This window comes from Dendrobium catenatum, unplaced genomic scaffold (genome assembly GCF_001605985.2).
Source record: "Dendrobium catenatum unplaced genomic scaffold, ASM160598v2 fragScaff_scaffold_621, whole genome shotgun sequence".
Lineage (NCBI taxonomy): Eukaryota > Viridiplantae > Streptophyta > Magnoliopsida > Asparagales > Orchidaceae > Dendrobium > Dendrobium catenatum.
The window spans coordinates 19857896-19874288 of NW_021319083.1; the positions used below are offsets into that span (position 1 = coordinate 19857896).

General features: G+C 39.2%; 1 protein-coding gene across 1 annotated transcript in view; it reads left to right on the plus strand.

Moving 5' to 3' along the window:
* Positions 1-16393, plus strand: part of LOC110108697 (2-Cys peroxiredoxin BAS1, chloroplastic) — a 36171-nt gene that overhangs the window by 7976 nt on the left and 11802 nt on the right. Inside the window, exons 3-4 of the mRNA XM_020839453.2 lie at positions 4835-4916; positions 5016-5095. Coding sequence (XP_020695112.1) covers positions 4835-4916; positions 5016-5095 — 162 coding nt within the window. The remainder of the gene's footprint in view (positions 1-4834; positions 4917-5015; positions 5096-16393) is intronic.

Sequence of the window (16393 nt, forward strand, 5' to 3'; positions counted from 1 at the left end):
CATAGATTTTATCATTTGTTGATTCATTGTTCATAATCATTCATCCATCTATATTTTGTCATAAACAGGAAAAAGGCTATGTATTTTAATCTTTATATATGGAGGGGTATGCGTAGTTATAAAGTATAAAAAATGCTTGGTATCTATTAGCACACCTCTCCACTATCACACCCACACTCTCTTACAACAACAAACACCTCACCTAATCACCATCCATTTATAACAAATCATATGGCATATCAGCCCTACACGTATATTCACATAGTCTATATATGAGCACTGTAGTAAACAATGGATGGACAAGGAATGATGAAGAGATTATCTGCTATTTACTGTCACTATTATTTCTCTGCTTTAATCTCGATTGCAGGTCTGTAGAAGAGCAACTCCTGCATTTCTTCATGGTATCAGAGCAGGGCTGAGAGAACTTTTCTCCCAGCAACAGTGAGAATGGCGCAATCGTCTTCTTCGCAAACAACCGATTATTCGGCTACTACATTTGCAGATCCGCTACCTATACCCTCCTCCCTTAAACTTGTTCTCTCTAACATCAAAACCATAATACTTGCCTCTCTCTCTAATGATAATTACCCTGTGGAGGTTGCAAATACTCAAACTACTCCGAGCAAATGGCTTCGACAATCATCTCGATAGCTCTGAGTCCCACCCTCATAAGCTTCTTCAACAATCTGATGGCACCACAACGTTCAATCCGGCCTACACTCAATGGCTACTCATAGATCAGAATCTAGCAGCTGCTATATGCTCAACCATATCACCCTCGATCTTACCGTATGTTCTTCATCTAGACTGTTGCTCCGACATCTGGCATACCCTTGAACAAAGACTCTAGGAATCCAACAGATCCAGGGTAATACAACTGAAAAACGAGCTACACAATATTTCTATGCGCAATCTCACAATGGCACAATATCTTACGGCAATCAATACCCTAGTAGACAACATTGTCGCACCTGGTTCGAACGTCGACTCCGAAGACAGTATCCTTTATATACTTAATGGGCTGCCACCGGCTTATCAAGCATTCAAGACCTCGATTAGAACCAAACGAAGCCCCGTTATGTTGGATGAGCTCTATTCATATCTTCTCGCTGAGGAGATCAATCTTGCTGTTGAATCAAATAGAGATCCTCATTTAGCCGATCCAAGTATGGCACTATATACTTCTTGCGGTTGTGGACGTAGCGGCAGAGGCAGATTTACAAACAATACCAACACAGGCGATCGCTCCAACTCATCCTCTATAATTATATGTCAAATATGTGCCAAACGAGGTCACGCTGCACCTCAATGCTGGCATCGCCTAAATGTGAACTACACTCCCACTATATCGCAAAATCCCTCCAAAGCTCTCATAGCAGACTTGATAATATCCTCTCAGGACTGGTATATTGATTCTGGAGCAACTTCGCATCTCACGAATTCCTTGGACAACATCGCATAGCCAAATTCATATCAAGGTGTGGACAACATCACTGTTGGCAATGGACAAAACCTTCCCATAGCTCACTCCAGACTAGGTCTTCTCCCAACTCCAACTTGTAAGTTATCTCTTCCTCAAATCTATCACGTTCCCACACTTTCTCATATCATGTTATCTATTTCTAACCTCACTCATGACAACAATGTTTATGTTGTCTTTTCTTCATTTGGCTTTTCCATTAAGGATTTGAAGACTCAAACAATCCTCCTATAGGGATCATGTCGCAATGGTCTGTACACAATTAAACTTCTGTCTGCGGCTCAGTCTCTATCAGCACTCTCGGCCACCACATCCTCCTCAATTCGGTGGCACAACCGCCTTGGTCATCCACATAGTCAAGTGCTAGCAGTTATCTCTAATGAAAAAAGAGAACTTGCTATTCCTCCCTCTATCAATTTCTGTTCTGTTTGTAAGGCTTCTAAAAGCCATAAGTTAGCTTTTCCCAATTCCACCAAGTCTGCTTTATTTCCTTTAGCTCTATTTCACTTAAATGTATGGTGTCCATCCCCAACTCTTTCTACTCAAGGCTATAAATACTACCTTATTATCATTGATGACTTCTCTTGTTTTACCTGGATTTTTATGATGCGTGCCAAATCTGAAGTCACTCAAATAATAATTCAATTCAAAACGTTCATTGAAAATCAACTCTCTCATAAAATCAAATGCCTACAAACAGATGGGGGATCCTAATTCCTAAATTCTAAACTCCTGTCATTTCTCCAACATAGTGGCATACACCAACAAATATCATGTCCCCTATACCCCAGAGCAAAATGGGACAACAGAATGCAAAAACAAACATATCATTAAAACGACCAGAACATTATTATATACAACAAATCTTCCATATCATTTCTGGCCTGATGCAGCCCTCACGGCCGTCCATCTCATCAACAGAATACCTTCAGTAACTCTACAAAACAAATCACCATTTCAGCTCCTATATAGCCAAAAATCAACCTACTCACACCTCAAAACATTTGGGTGTGCTTGTTATCCCTGATTACCACATTCTCAGGGCCACAAGCTTGCCCCCCGAGCTCCACAATGTCTTTTCCTAGGCTACTATGAATCCTACAAATGCTACAAATGCCTCAATCTATCCACCAACAAAATTATTATAACAAGGCATGTTATTTTTGACGAAGATTCATTCCCCCTCTCTATACCACTACACTCGTTACCCACTCAGTCCACACCTCCTTCCTCAACAGCTAACCTGTCACTTCTTATCCCAACATCCACTCTACCCCACCAACCTCCCACTATAATCCCAAATGTCCAAACTCTATCTACAACCAGCTCTACAAACTCTACCTCTTCCCAGCCACAACCCTCCCCTTCTCCCACTACCACAAACCTCCCCACCACTTCCAATGCTCCGATACCTCACCTCATGATTACACGTTTCAAAACGGGCTCTCTAAAACCACGTACATTACTTAACCTTCTCCATAAGATACAACTCAATACTCACGCCCCTCATTCCGATCCAAGTACCTATTCGGAAGCTGTTAAATCTCCACACTGGCGTGAAGCCATGGCCCTTGAGTTTCTAGCTCTTCAACAACAAGGGACCTGGACAATTGTACCTTCTCCTCCCAATGCCAATGTTCTTGGCTGTCGTTGGACATATCGCACCAAATACCACTCGAATGGAAATATTGCTCGTCACAAAGCACGTCTTGTGGCCCAAGGCATCATCAAGAACATGACCTTGACTACAATGACACTTTTAGTCTGGTAGCCAAAATGCCGACTATTCGAGTCTTTCTCCTTATAACTCTCCATCACAAATGGTCAGTACATCAAATGGATGTCGCTAATGCATTTCTCCATGGTGATTTACATGAAACAGTCTACATGTCTCACAAACTCAGCCTCGAGGTTTTGAGGACAATCTCCATCCTACTCATGTTTGTCTTCTAAAAAAAGTTCATCTATGGCCTCAAGCAAGCTCCAAGTTCCATAAAATCTCCACATATCTCCTCTCTCAAGGTTTCCACCATAGTCAATCGGATCAATCTCTCTTCACCTTCTCTAAAACTGACATCCAAATCTATCTTCTAATCTATGTTGACGACATTATCTTATCCGGTAATAACCAATAAGCTGTCTCAACTCTTATTCACCAAATCAGTCAACAATTTACTATGAAATACCTAGGAACAGCCCACAACTTCCTAGGTATTCAAATTCAAACTACCACCAGCTCCTACTTTCTTTCTCAAACGCACTACGCCAAGTCAATTCTTCAACAAGTTGGCCTCACTTCCTGCAAACCTATTTCCAATCCAAATTCTACCATACCCACCACAGATACCTTCTCCGATCCCATCCTCAACAATCCTCTAATCTACAAACAATTTATCAGATCCCTTCAATACCTCACCATCACTAGACCCGACATACCCTACTCGGTTAATGTTCTATGCCAACATATGCATGCTCCGCAACAGTCGCATTTTCACCAACTAAAAAGGCTGTTACGTTATATTCAAGGAACCTCTCACTTTGGTCTTCCTATATGCATTGACAAACTCCATCTCATGTCCATGTCTGATGCGGATTGGGCAAGTGATCCAGTCACCAGAAGGTCTACATTTGGATACTGTTCGCTCCTAGGATCCACACTTATTTCCTGGAGTGTTAAGAAACAACATACAATAGCTCGATCCTCGACGAAGGCTGAGTACAGGCCTATTGCAGCCGCTACTGCAGATATTATCTGGCTTCGCAGATTATTAAATGACTTCAGCATTCCCACGACTACACCAACCACACTCTACTGTGACAACATGTCAGCTATATCCATTGCAAACAATCTGTTGCTTCATGCCCGGACCAAACACATTGAAATTGATCATCATTTCATTCGGGATCACATTCAAGCTAAGCATATCAGACTCACTCCAATCAGCTCTGTGGACCAACTTGCGGACATCTTCACCAAGCTGCTGTCCACCAAAAGATTTCAGCAGTTGCGCTCCAAATTGACAGTTCAACCTGACCCATCACTTTGCGGGAAGTATTAGCACACCTCTCCACTATCACACCCACACTCTCTGACAACAACAAACAACTCAGCTAATCACCATCCATTTATAACAAACAAACCATATGGCATATCAGCCCTACACTTGTATTCACATAGTCTATATATGAGCACTGTAGTAAACAATGGATGGACAAGGAATGATGAAGAGATTATCTGCTATTTACTGTCACTGTTATTTCTCTGCTTTAATCTCGATTGCAGGTCTGTGAAGAGCAACTCCTGCTTTTCTTCAGTATCAGATGAGTAATTCTAGTTATTTGCATTTGTAGGTCAAACTTTCGGATTATATTGGCAAGAAACATGTTATTCTTTTTTTCTACCCACTAAATTTCACATTTGTTTGCCCCACAGGTAAATTCTAACTCTTCTATTGCATAGCTATCTAACTAACCCTGGCACCTGCACTCGCACCAAATGCATAAACTTTATTCTGGAATTTCCTGTTTTCAGAGATTACTGCCTTCAGTGATCGTCACCCTGAATTTGAAAAATTAAACACAGAAATCTTGGGAGTTTCAGTTGATAGTAAAGTAAGTTTAACTTCCTTTCTATTTTAGTCCAATTGCTCCTTGCTTCTATAACTTATCTTGCCTTTTTCTCAATTTACCATCCTTTTGTGTTAATTACAACGAAAATAATTCTTTATACATATTTCCCTTTATGCTAAGGTCTATTGCAATGAAAAAATTCTTTTTATTATGATGGATGTTAAAAATGAAAACAATTGAAAATCACTAGAAGATTAAGATGCCAAGATTTTGCATGGTTTGAAAGTCAGTCTTCCATTTTGTCTCAAGAATTTCCTATATTATTCAACTAAATCACATGTGATGATGCCCTTTAAATACCTGAAGGTTAGGAAACCCCAATCATTAATCATTCATACGGGATTTCAGTCACTATCTTGATGATTCATGTTACCAATATCAGGCAAATAAAACTATCATGGTCATGGTCAACGAGAAGAACTTTTTTTTTTGCCTAATAAAACAATGAAAAAACTCATTATTTTAGTGGAGCATGTTAAGGAAAAAAAAAAAACAACAGATGAGGAGTTTATCAGGAAAATTGAAGCTCTATTTAAAAACATAAAACGGCAATGCTTTATCAAGGCTTAAAGCATGATTTTAGCTGGAAAGTGCTACGATCAAGGGCAGAACCCCATTGGTGTCAGGGGGGCAATTGCCCCCCTCAAAAAATTTAAAAAAATTATTTATATGATTTTTTAGGTAATTTATCATCTCCATTCATTTTTAAGTCTTTATTATAAAGGTTTTTTGGCCCCCTAAAATTTTAAAATATTATAGTCTTTAAGTAATTGCCCCCAACAAATAGTAAAGAGAATTCATCATTGAATTCCAAAAATATCCTTCAAACCAAAATTTGTTTCTAGCACTGCCCCCATAAACCCTCGCAAGGGCGCTGCCCCTTGACCCCGTGACCTGACCAGGCAGGTCGAACCCCGCTAAGAGGCGTTGCCCCCTTGGAACCCCTATATATATGCCTTATAAGTCCCCCCCCAGCCCCCCCCCCCCCCCCTCCCCCTCGAAATTAGGGCTGGTTCGCCCTCTGGCTACGATTGCAATGCATGTTATCTCATAGAATATATAATCCATGCATCAAATTAGAACAATCTTATATGACGTGAATTATCAGAAGTGGCAATAAATCAACCATGATTACTTTTTTAAAGAAGGTTTTTCATATGTATATTGATTGAATACAAGAGCCACTTATATATATATATATATATATATATATTATTAAATATATTTAGAATATTAACAAAGAGAGAAAAAGGGGAAAGAAAATAAAGAGGAGAATGTCCTCTATTATCAAGATATGTTACAACCATAAATCATCTTTTTTATTTAGTACTCCTTTTGCATTTAGCACTTTTCTTTCTTTGATTACACTCTCAAATCAAGCTAGATCATATAAAACAATCAGTTTAGCTTGTTATAAATATTGGAAAAGTGAAGAGATGATAGAATGTTGTTAAAGAGATTACTATTTGATTTTCATTTGAATATATGGTATGATGATTCTTTGATGATGTGATAATCACTGCAAGCAATATGCTTGGTTTAATTCATGAAGATAATATTGCTAGTAATGTGATACAATGAGGACGAACAAGAATTGCTTGTATGAAGATTAATAAATTGTGAACTTGGCGTAGTATAACATAAACGAATACTTGCAAAATTACATCAACAAATAAGTAAGTAGAGCAAATGGCCAATAACACAATCCACAGTTTAAGATCTAGATCATTTACCTCGGATCCCTCACTTACACTCTTGATATCCCTCGTGTTTAGCAGAGGAGGATTGCAAACAAACTTAGGGATGCCACTAGTAGACACGTGATGCCAAGGGGGCTAGTCGCCGAGGAAGGAGCCGGAGTTGGAGGTGCGGGTAGTCTGTCCGGTGATCTTCCACTCTTCAATAAGTCGTTTCTCTTCGAAGATTTCCGCAAAGTGAGGAAGGATACGGTCAAGTATTCCTTGACGGTGTTCTCGTGTCGCTCTAATCCGAGGTCAAAGAATGGTGACCGGATGACGTTTGATCTCCCGCGAGAATTGAGAAATAGGTCGTGATCAACTTCCGGATCCGCCATTCATGAATTAATGAGCGGAATTGATATGTAACATGGAGTAACAATGGAGGAGCCGCCACTTAGGATACTTGGTTAAGAGGAGGAGGGGGTTGGGTGAGCTCTCGGGATGGGAGGAGGTGGAGAGGGGAGGGGGGCTTTGGTCTAGGCTAGGGATGAGAAGAATTAAGAAGAAATCTGAATTATTTCAGATTTGGTGAATTCGGAGGGAAAGAATTTTGAATTTTGAATTCAAACCTCTCATTGAAAGAAATCAAGGAGGGAGGAATTGGTGGGAGATAATTAGGAGTCTTAATAGAGAGCAATTAATGAAAATTGGAGAGAGAAAGACACATGAAGGGGCCTGCCATATAGAGAGAGGAGGGAGGGGATTTGTTTTAAATAGGTGGGCCTCAAGGTTTAAGTAACTAATTCAAATCAAATCCGAATTTAATTTCAAATTTAATTTAAAGGGGAGATTTCCAAATTGAAGTTTTAGCATTAGGAAAGAATTCGAATTTCAAATTCATCTTAAATCCAATTTGATAATTTCCTAATTGCTTTAAACTTATATAGGAAGTGATTAATGGCCAAGGAATTTGATATCAAATTTCGGGTAAAGAGGGGTGTGCTGGCGCTTGGGAATACAAGGGGGGGGCTCCGGGGGCGGTCGGTTGAGGTGGAGGGCCGGCGGTGGAGCTGGTGGTGGCCGGCGGCCGGACGAACTGCGGAGTCCGGTGGGGATGGGTGGGTGGTTTTAGAAGAGGAGAAGAGGCGATGGGAGTGACGGAGGCCCCGGGCGGGTCTTGAGCAAGGGAGGGAGGTTAGGGGATGTGGGTGAAGGAAGACGATGAACCGGAACCTTGGAATCCACCAAGATTGACGGATATTGCTCTCACCCACTAAGGGTTGTTCCCTCTCAAGAACTCACCAAGAGATCATGGTAAGAAGTAGAGAAATTTTCATTCATAAACAACATCTAACAATGCAGATAGGCCTCCTATAAATAGGTCAAAATGAAAGAAATAATAATAGAACAAGCCTCGGGCTACAATAACGGACTCGAATACCACAGGGATAAACTAGGGAAACATAAAATGCAAGAACAAATAAAATACAAGATATATCAAAAGTAAAGGCTCTGTCGTAGTCTCCGATCTCCGTATGAACGACGGTAACATGTCGAATCTGATGTCTCATCAGTTTTGCTGTGGTAAATTTGTGAAATGTGCTGCTTGTGTTTCTAGCATTTTGTGTCCTGTTTGCTTTATCTTGTAGTTTTCCATTTTGGCATCAACTTTTCTCATTTCGCCTCTCTGATGTCCATTAACTTTGTGCTCATCATTTTTTTCTCATTTCTCTCTCTGACCATGAACTTCTGTGCTTGTAGTTCTCCCCCTTGCTTGGATCACAGATAGGAAGCGCAGGAGGTCTTGGAATATAAAATTACCTTGATATCTCGATGTGACTTAAAACAGTTACGTTTTCCTAATTGGCGTTATTGATTCCTGATCAGAGTATGGTTCTCTCTAAATTCTATTGCATTTTGTTATGATCTGAGTGTTGTTATAACAATTTCTCCTTTCTGTGGACCTACAACATATAGTCCAGCAAAACCGATAAAGAGATTAATGAATTGTTGCTTCATTTAAATGCAATATAGCACCGTTCCCCTCATCTTTTTCTGTTAGTTTATTGCAATGTACTCTAAGTGCATGCGCAGCTATATTAATGCAACATAATAATTGTAAGATAGGTTTCAATAGAGGTGCATATTATTGATGAAATTAAATTCACTTACATATCTTAATTTATACATTTTCATGTTCTTCCAATTTATATAGGAATAAGAAGAAATGTTAGAGTTTTAAGAAAATATTATATTCCTAATTGTAAAATCTATGATGACAAACACAAAGTTAGTATAACCTACTAACCGTTTTTTTTTTTCTTTTTTTATAACACAAATCGTAGTTCTCACCCCAAAAACCCCCAATATGTTGGGGCCTTTTTTTTTTTTTTTTTTAAATCCCCCTTTTTTTGCACTTTGGGGCCTTTTTTGATCGGGATGCATTACTATAACAATATAGGAAAAGTTATTCTAGATTCTAAACTTTTGATGATGTATATATGTGCTTACCCTTGTATTTTTTTATTTGGATACATAATTTGATCAGCTGAAAATTTTAATTTGATTTCTTATGTTTTTGATAATATGTTCCACTTAGGAAACCCAAGACAGAAAACACAACAAACAAACAAAAACACCCATAGCCCTATAATAAGATAACTAGCCTTAATAAGCTCTTCCTATTTTCCTCCAAACAACTTTACTAACCTTAATCTTGTATTCCTCTCTATTTTGATACTGCAATTGGAATTAAAACAACAATTATTTCATTATTGTCTTAATTAATTTTCCTCTTCTATTTCAATTCAATATTAGAATTCTTTCATTCAATTCTAATTAAAACTCCGCTAAACAACCTCTCCTTAAATCCCTCATTTCATATGATCTATAGCTGTGTTTGGCGCCACAAAGGGGAGGAGACTGTTAGACCGGTCACTGGACCGGTCCAGACCGGTGCCGCACGGACCGGCTCAACGCGAAACGTGCCGTGTCTCCGCCCTCCTGCCGGAGTCGGGGGGCCGACGGGAGCCTCAAACGGGTGTTTAGGAAGGATTTTTGGGGGTTTTAGAAGAGAAATTTGAATGTAGGGACGTTTAGGGAATTCTTTTGATTTGTATGCATTAAATAGTTGATTTTTTGCTATGGGTTTTGGGCATCTTGAAGCTGAAATTTGAGATCTCTTAGATTTAGGTTTCTTTGGCTCTAAAGCGGCGCTAGAGATTTGGAGAGATGCGATCCTCGCTCTCGAATTGAGGATCAGTATTGTATCTTTGCTAATTTCCTTGCATCTACTAGTAAAATACAAGTTTTTCCCTACGATTTTCTCTTTCAGTTTTCTCAGTTTTTTCCAATGTTTTCACTGTTCCCTGCTCGGACAGCAGTAATTTCGTGGAGATTTGCGTAAAGGTGAATAGGAAATACTTGATTTCAAAAGTATTTCCTATAAAATTGGTATCAGAGCAAGTCTTAGGGACTTTTGTGGGGGCTGTTTTTGGGCAAATTTCAGTGGCGTTTTTGTCCGAAAAAAGTGAAAGTTGCTGTTTTTGTTGTCGAAATCCAGATTTTTGATTCTACAAAGTTCGGATGTAATGGCGGCAAAAGAAGTGATGCCTTGGAGGAAAGAATTGAAGGAGAGATGAATCAGATCAAATGACGGTGGAAGAAAGGATTTCTCCATGGAGGGCAAGTTTGCCGATAATCCGGGAGATGATTGAAAAAAGTGTTAGAAATGCAAATCAAACGGCGGCTTCCGTGGCAAAAAGGGGGGAGGAAGAAGAAAAATACGAATTCTGAAATCGTATGGAGGAGGAATAGGTTGAGATCATGAGGTGAAGGAAGAAGATCCCATCTGGAGCCTGTCAGAGGGAAGAGAGAGGAGGGGTTATGGGGAGCGCAGAAGGGTACTATGGCCGCCGTGGTGCTGATTTTGGCGGAAAACATAGAGGAATTCAGCGTCGAGGGGCTGATTTTGAAGAAAAGAATGGGGATTTCGAAAGGGTATGGGCTATGGCAGGACAAGGAAGAAAGGGAAACGTGGGAGGACCACACTTGGGGAAGGGGTAAACTATGGGGAGGAAACAGGGCAATGGAGACGACCAGAAGGTGAGGATAGCTGAAGATGCCCATCTTCGAAGGAGAAGATGCGTATGGGTGGATTACAAGGTTGGAGCGATACTTCTCCGTCAATGGGCTGACGGAAAGAGGAGAGGCTGATCGGCAGCAGGCTGTGCTTGGAAGGAAAGGCCCTGTCGTGGTATCAGTGGAAAGATCAGAGGAGGCCCTATCAGCAACTGGAGAGATTCAGGAAGTCATCATATGAACGTTTCAACCGATTCGGGAGGAGATTTCTATGAGCAGTTCTTTGCTCTACCACAGGAGGACAGTAAGCAACCTAGCCGGGAACGATTTCCGAGCACGCTGGCCAGCAGGGTGGAGCGACTCTCCGACACAATTTTGGAGGGGATTTCCATAGAAGGGGTTTGAAGGCGGAGAAAATCCGGGGCGGCAGTGAAGGTTCTGATGCCCCGTGATTTGGGGAGGCCATGAAGTTTGGCCCAACCGGTGGGGAATCAGAAGAATCTGGAAGAGGGGAGCTCGGAGTAGCAGCACAGGTGGGACTTACAGGATGACGACCACCCACCTAGCACGCAAAAGGTCCTCCAATAGAGGGAGGTCGGGAGAGCCGTCAGGGAGAAGACAGAGGGAGGTGGAAAGTGCGGAAACTTCAAACGGCTGACCAGAGAAAGAGATGCAAGGAGAAGAGGGCCTATAGGGGTTTGTGTTTCCGCTGGCGATGAGAAGTAGCACACCAGGACATCGGTGCAGGACGAACTCCTCAAGGTTCTCCTTGTCTGTGAAGACAGGAGACGAGGAGGGAGGTGGGAGCAGATCTGGGAGGAGGAGAAGTTGCACTTGGATGTAGCAGAAGTCTCTCTGAACTCAGTGGTGGGATTCACTTCGAGTCCACTATGAAAGTGAAAGGAGAGATAACTGAATCGTGAGGTGGTTGTACTAATTGATAGTGGGGCTACCCACAATTTTATTTTCCACTCAGGTTGTCACCGACTGGAATGAAATTGGTGGACACCGGTCGTTATGGGGTGAATGATGGGTACGAGGGAAGGTGGAGAAAGGCAGGGAATCTGTAAGGTTAGGGTGGTGTTGACCATCTAAGGGATTCAAAGTAAGAGAGACTTCTTCCACTAGAGTTAGGAAGCACTGATGGTCATCCCTGGGATGAAGTGGTTGCAAACCTTGGGGAAACCAAGGGACATTGGGGAGTCCACGATGGAATTAAATGGTGATGGGAGAAATGTGGCATCAGGGGAGATGCGGGCTATCCAAAGCCATCACATCAACCGAAGAACCATGGTTAAGAGACGTATAAGAGGTGGGGGAAGATTATTTGGTGGGACTGCTACAGACTGGATGCAATCGATTCGAAGAGGGAGGGGAAGTTATCTTTCTTGCATCCCTTTGGTTCTACAATACAGTAAGGATTTTCAGTCACCCTCAAGGATGGCCCCCTCTGCACCGGAACACGAGCAATATTCCAACCTTGAGGACAAGGTGGATTTTGGGAGGGGATATTGTTAGAACCCGGTCCACTGGACCAGTCCAGCCTGTTCCGCACGGGCCGGCTCAGACCAAAAACGTTGCGTGAACTCCGCTCCTGCGGAGATCGGGCGGGCCGACCAGCTCAACACGGAGCATTTTTAGGAAGGATTTTTGGGGGTTTTAGAGAGAAATTGAATGTAGTGACTGTTTAGGAATTCCTTTTGATTTGTATGCATTATAAGGTTAGTTGATTTTGCTAGGGTTTGGGCATCTTGAATTTGGCTGAAATTTGAGATTCTTAGTTTATGTTTCTTTAGGCTCTAGCGGCATCTAGAGATTTGGGAAAGATCGATCCTCCTCTCGAATGAGGATCAATTTGATCTTTGGCTATTTCCTTGCATCTACTATAAAACAAGTTTTTCCTAATGATTTTCTCAATTTTCTACAGTTTTTCCACTATTTTCACTGTTCTCCGAGTGTTGTATAGTGTCTTTTGGTATTTGGTGCTCCTGCTCCGGACAGCAGTATTTCATGGATTTGCTGTAAAGGTGATAGGAAAATAATTGATTTCAGTATTTCCTATCAGGACGAAAGGCGAATTCCCTTAGTTCTGCTAAGAGTTTTGCCCAACCCAAGGGCTAATTCAACCCTGCTGGTTGGCTGGGTTAGACTAAAGCGCTCTCATTCCATTCTCCCTTTCGCATCTATCAACACCGCAAAACAATTGAATTTTTTATTTCCAGTAACCTATGAGAATAAGTGTCCCATAAAAATCAATCTCACCGCCACTTGAATGAATGCCAAGGCTTGAAGGAGAAAAAGTTTCTATTGATTGGAAATGAGTGAGATTAGAATGCATCTGGCAATTATGTATTTTTGAATAAATTCTAATGCATATTGGCTTTTTTATGGCCAATAGAACCCTATCTATAATTTTCTGAGTGGTGCTTTGCCTCTGGGGCGGAACCAGATAGTTCTTAGGGGGCCAATTGCTCCCCCTCAAAAAATTTTTTTTTATAGGAGTAAAATTAAAAAAAAAAAAAAAGAGAGTAAAATTTTTTTTGGCCCTCTAAAAAAATTTTTGCCCCTCCTTAAAAAACTTTTCTTGTCCCTTAACTTGCGCCTAAAAATATCTATATATTTTTTTTTCACAATTTAGTTCTAAATATTCTCTTTCGATGCTTTTCATGACATTTTAATTTACACATTTTTTTTATTTTCTTACTTAATTAAAAAAAAACTCTTCGTAATATAATAGATAATATAATATATTTTTGTGTTATATTTTCCCCCCTCAAAATTTAAAAGCTGGTTCCGACCCTGCTTTTGCCTTTATCAAGTGTCACCGAATATATCTTTGAATTGAACTTCCTTAAACTGCATATTCATCTTCTGATGGAGGAATATACTTTAAGATAATGGATATAAATGCTCTTTTATATAATTAATCTTCAGAAAGTTTGCAAGGTTGAGCTTGTCGATAAGGTTGGAAAACTATTGAATTTTAGCAGCCTCCCTAATGTATAAAGGAAATTATGGATCATCCAAAAGATATAGTTTGTTTTTTTCTATACATATTGATCTCCCTGCTTTTTTTGCTTGGATTGCACGTCAGTTGTCAAACGGTCGGTGGCGTTTGATTGATTGGGTCGTGTGGTATGTGGATTCGCTGGAAATGTTAATATAGTTCTTTAAGCTCTCTTAGCTTTTCATAATCTTCTCACATAGAAGAAGTGCGTTATTTATAATTGTTTTAGCCAATATTTTGGTAAATATGACAAGAATCAAAAAAACTCAATTTGGTATGGTTCATGCATATGATTCTATTCAATAGATTATTTTTTCACATTTGAGTATCTTAATGAATGTAGAATCGAAATGATCATGGGCTGTTGGATTGGTCTCTCCAAGTGCCTTAATTTGACTGCAAGCATCATTGATTTGGGAAATTATCTGGTCATTTAGTCAATCTTCAAAAATTTGCACTCGGAGTGTTTGATTCGATTCATTATACTCAATATTGATCATTTTGTATATCGATGGGTTCAATCTCATTGAGATGTTATATTTACTATAAGTTTGTTGAAATCAAAATTAAGATACTATTGAATTTAGTTTTGAAAATTTTTGAATTCAAATATTACCTGAGATTTGTGTGAAAAGTGATTCTTGTATTATCTTTTTTTTAATTTATGTTTAATGTATGAAAAGTTGAAGTATAGCTATTTAAAAAAAAATGAACCGGAAGTGTTGATGACAAATTTGAATAACTAAGAAAAAATTATCAAGCAAACAATTTAGGGAATAAGAAAAAAAAAAAAAACACGATATGGTAGGCAGGAAAGCATTAGAGAACCAACAATTCACTTACATTTCCATTTTCCCAGGAGTTAAAATAGGAAGGGATAAATAAGAGCTGGCTTTATTCTATTTGGGCGTCGTATAGTTAGCAAATATAAAAAGAAATGAATAATAGAGAGTGAAGAAAAATTGGGAATGGGAAAAAATACTTAAAGGCAACACAAGTTACAAGGCAAGTTAGATCTCAGTATTCTTTAAGCATATGCCTCCGAATTATTGTTCTTTGGCTAATGGTAGATTTACAACAAAGGTTTGTGTTGAGATTGTATTTGAGTTAAATAACAAGCATAGCTTAATATTACTACAAATTGTTATATTCTACTTAATCTCATTCCAATTTAGGCTTCGTTTGTACAAATTTTTTACTATAACAGTGAGAAGTCGTTTCCAAGAAACAATAAGAAAGTCGTCCAAGATAAAGCCTTAATCAATGATATAAGATATCGACAATTCTATTTTTTTTGTCTATATGCTCAAAAGAACTGTTTCTCATAACAGTTGGCCTCATATGAATGTCTGAATGGGTGTAATATTGGGCAGGGCATTGCTTTGGCGGGGATGTTCATCATTACAGAGGGAGTTGATTCAGCAACTCAACCAAATTAATAACTTGGCCATTGGTCGCAGTGTTTGATGTAAACCTAATGAGGACACTTCAGGTATCATGAATTTAAAATTGAGCAAATAGTTCAAAATGAAGAATTAAACTTGGGTAGAATATTTGAGTAAGAATATTTTCAATTAATTCGTCATTAAACAAATGATTCATAAAAAACTCATCTCGACCAAATTTATGTCAAAAGACGTAATTTTGAAATTGTTTGAACAATAGATGTTAACTTTGGTTCAATCCTAATAACATATATGATGGACCGTTTTCGAAGATTAAGGGTTAAATGAACAAGAAGAAAAAACCACAATGAGTAAAGTGTAAATCTCTTAAATCCTCCTCCCCCGCCGAAGACGCCTAAAAATGAGAGGAAAATAAGCTTGAAGTGGAAATAGTGATTTTTTTGCTCCAAACACTTTTTTTCCCAACATTTTAGGCTTAAGTTTCTGCTAAATTTTAGCTAAATCTAGGCAACCAGACAATCCTCAGGACTTCACGATTGGCCTTAACTTACTTTTTGACTGAATATAATAATTTGTTTCCTCCTGAATACTTCCAGGCAGCTGCAATATGTGCAAGAGAACCAGAATGAATCGCCTGCTGGATGGAAGCCTGGGGAGAAGTCCATGAAGCCTGACCCTAAGCTCAAGTAAGGAATATTTTTCTGCAATTTAATAGTTGTCCTGATCTGCAAAGTTTGTTTGTTTTTTAAGAGTAGTAAATAGAGCTCTGATGAATTCTTATGAGAACCTAAAGGTTGAGAAGGTTTGTGTGATTTCATCAGGCTTGCCTGTTGAATAATAGAGATAAGAGATGTTTAGGGGGAAAATAATATAATATTAGGATAGAATATTTGTTCAGAATAGGAAGAGCCTTTGACATAACATTATAGATGTTGACAGAATATACAAGAGAGTATAAAATATTATATTTTTGAAGATAATTAATTTTATATTAATTTTTTTTTTAATTTTTGAACAAATATTTTAGTCATATGTTTTTGAAGTGAATCCACTTGTCATTAGTTTGTAGTTATATGGTGAATTAAATTAAGGAGTAATTTATTAAATG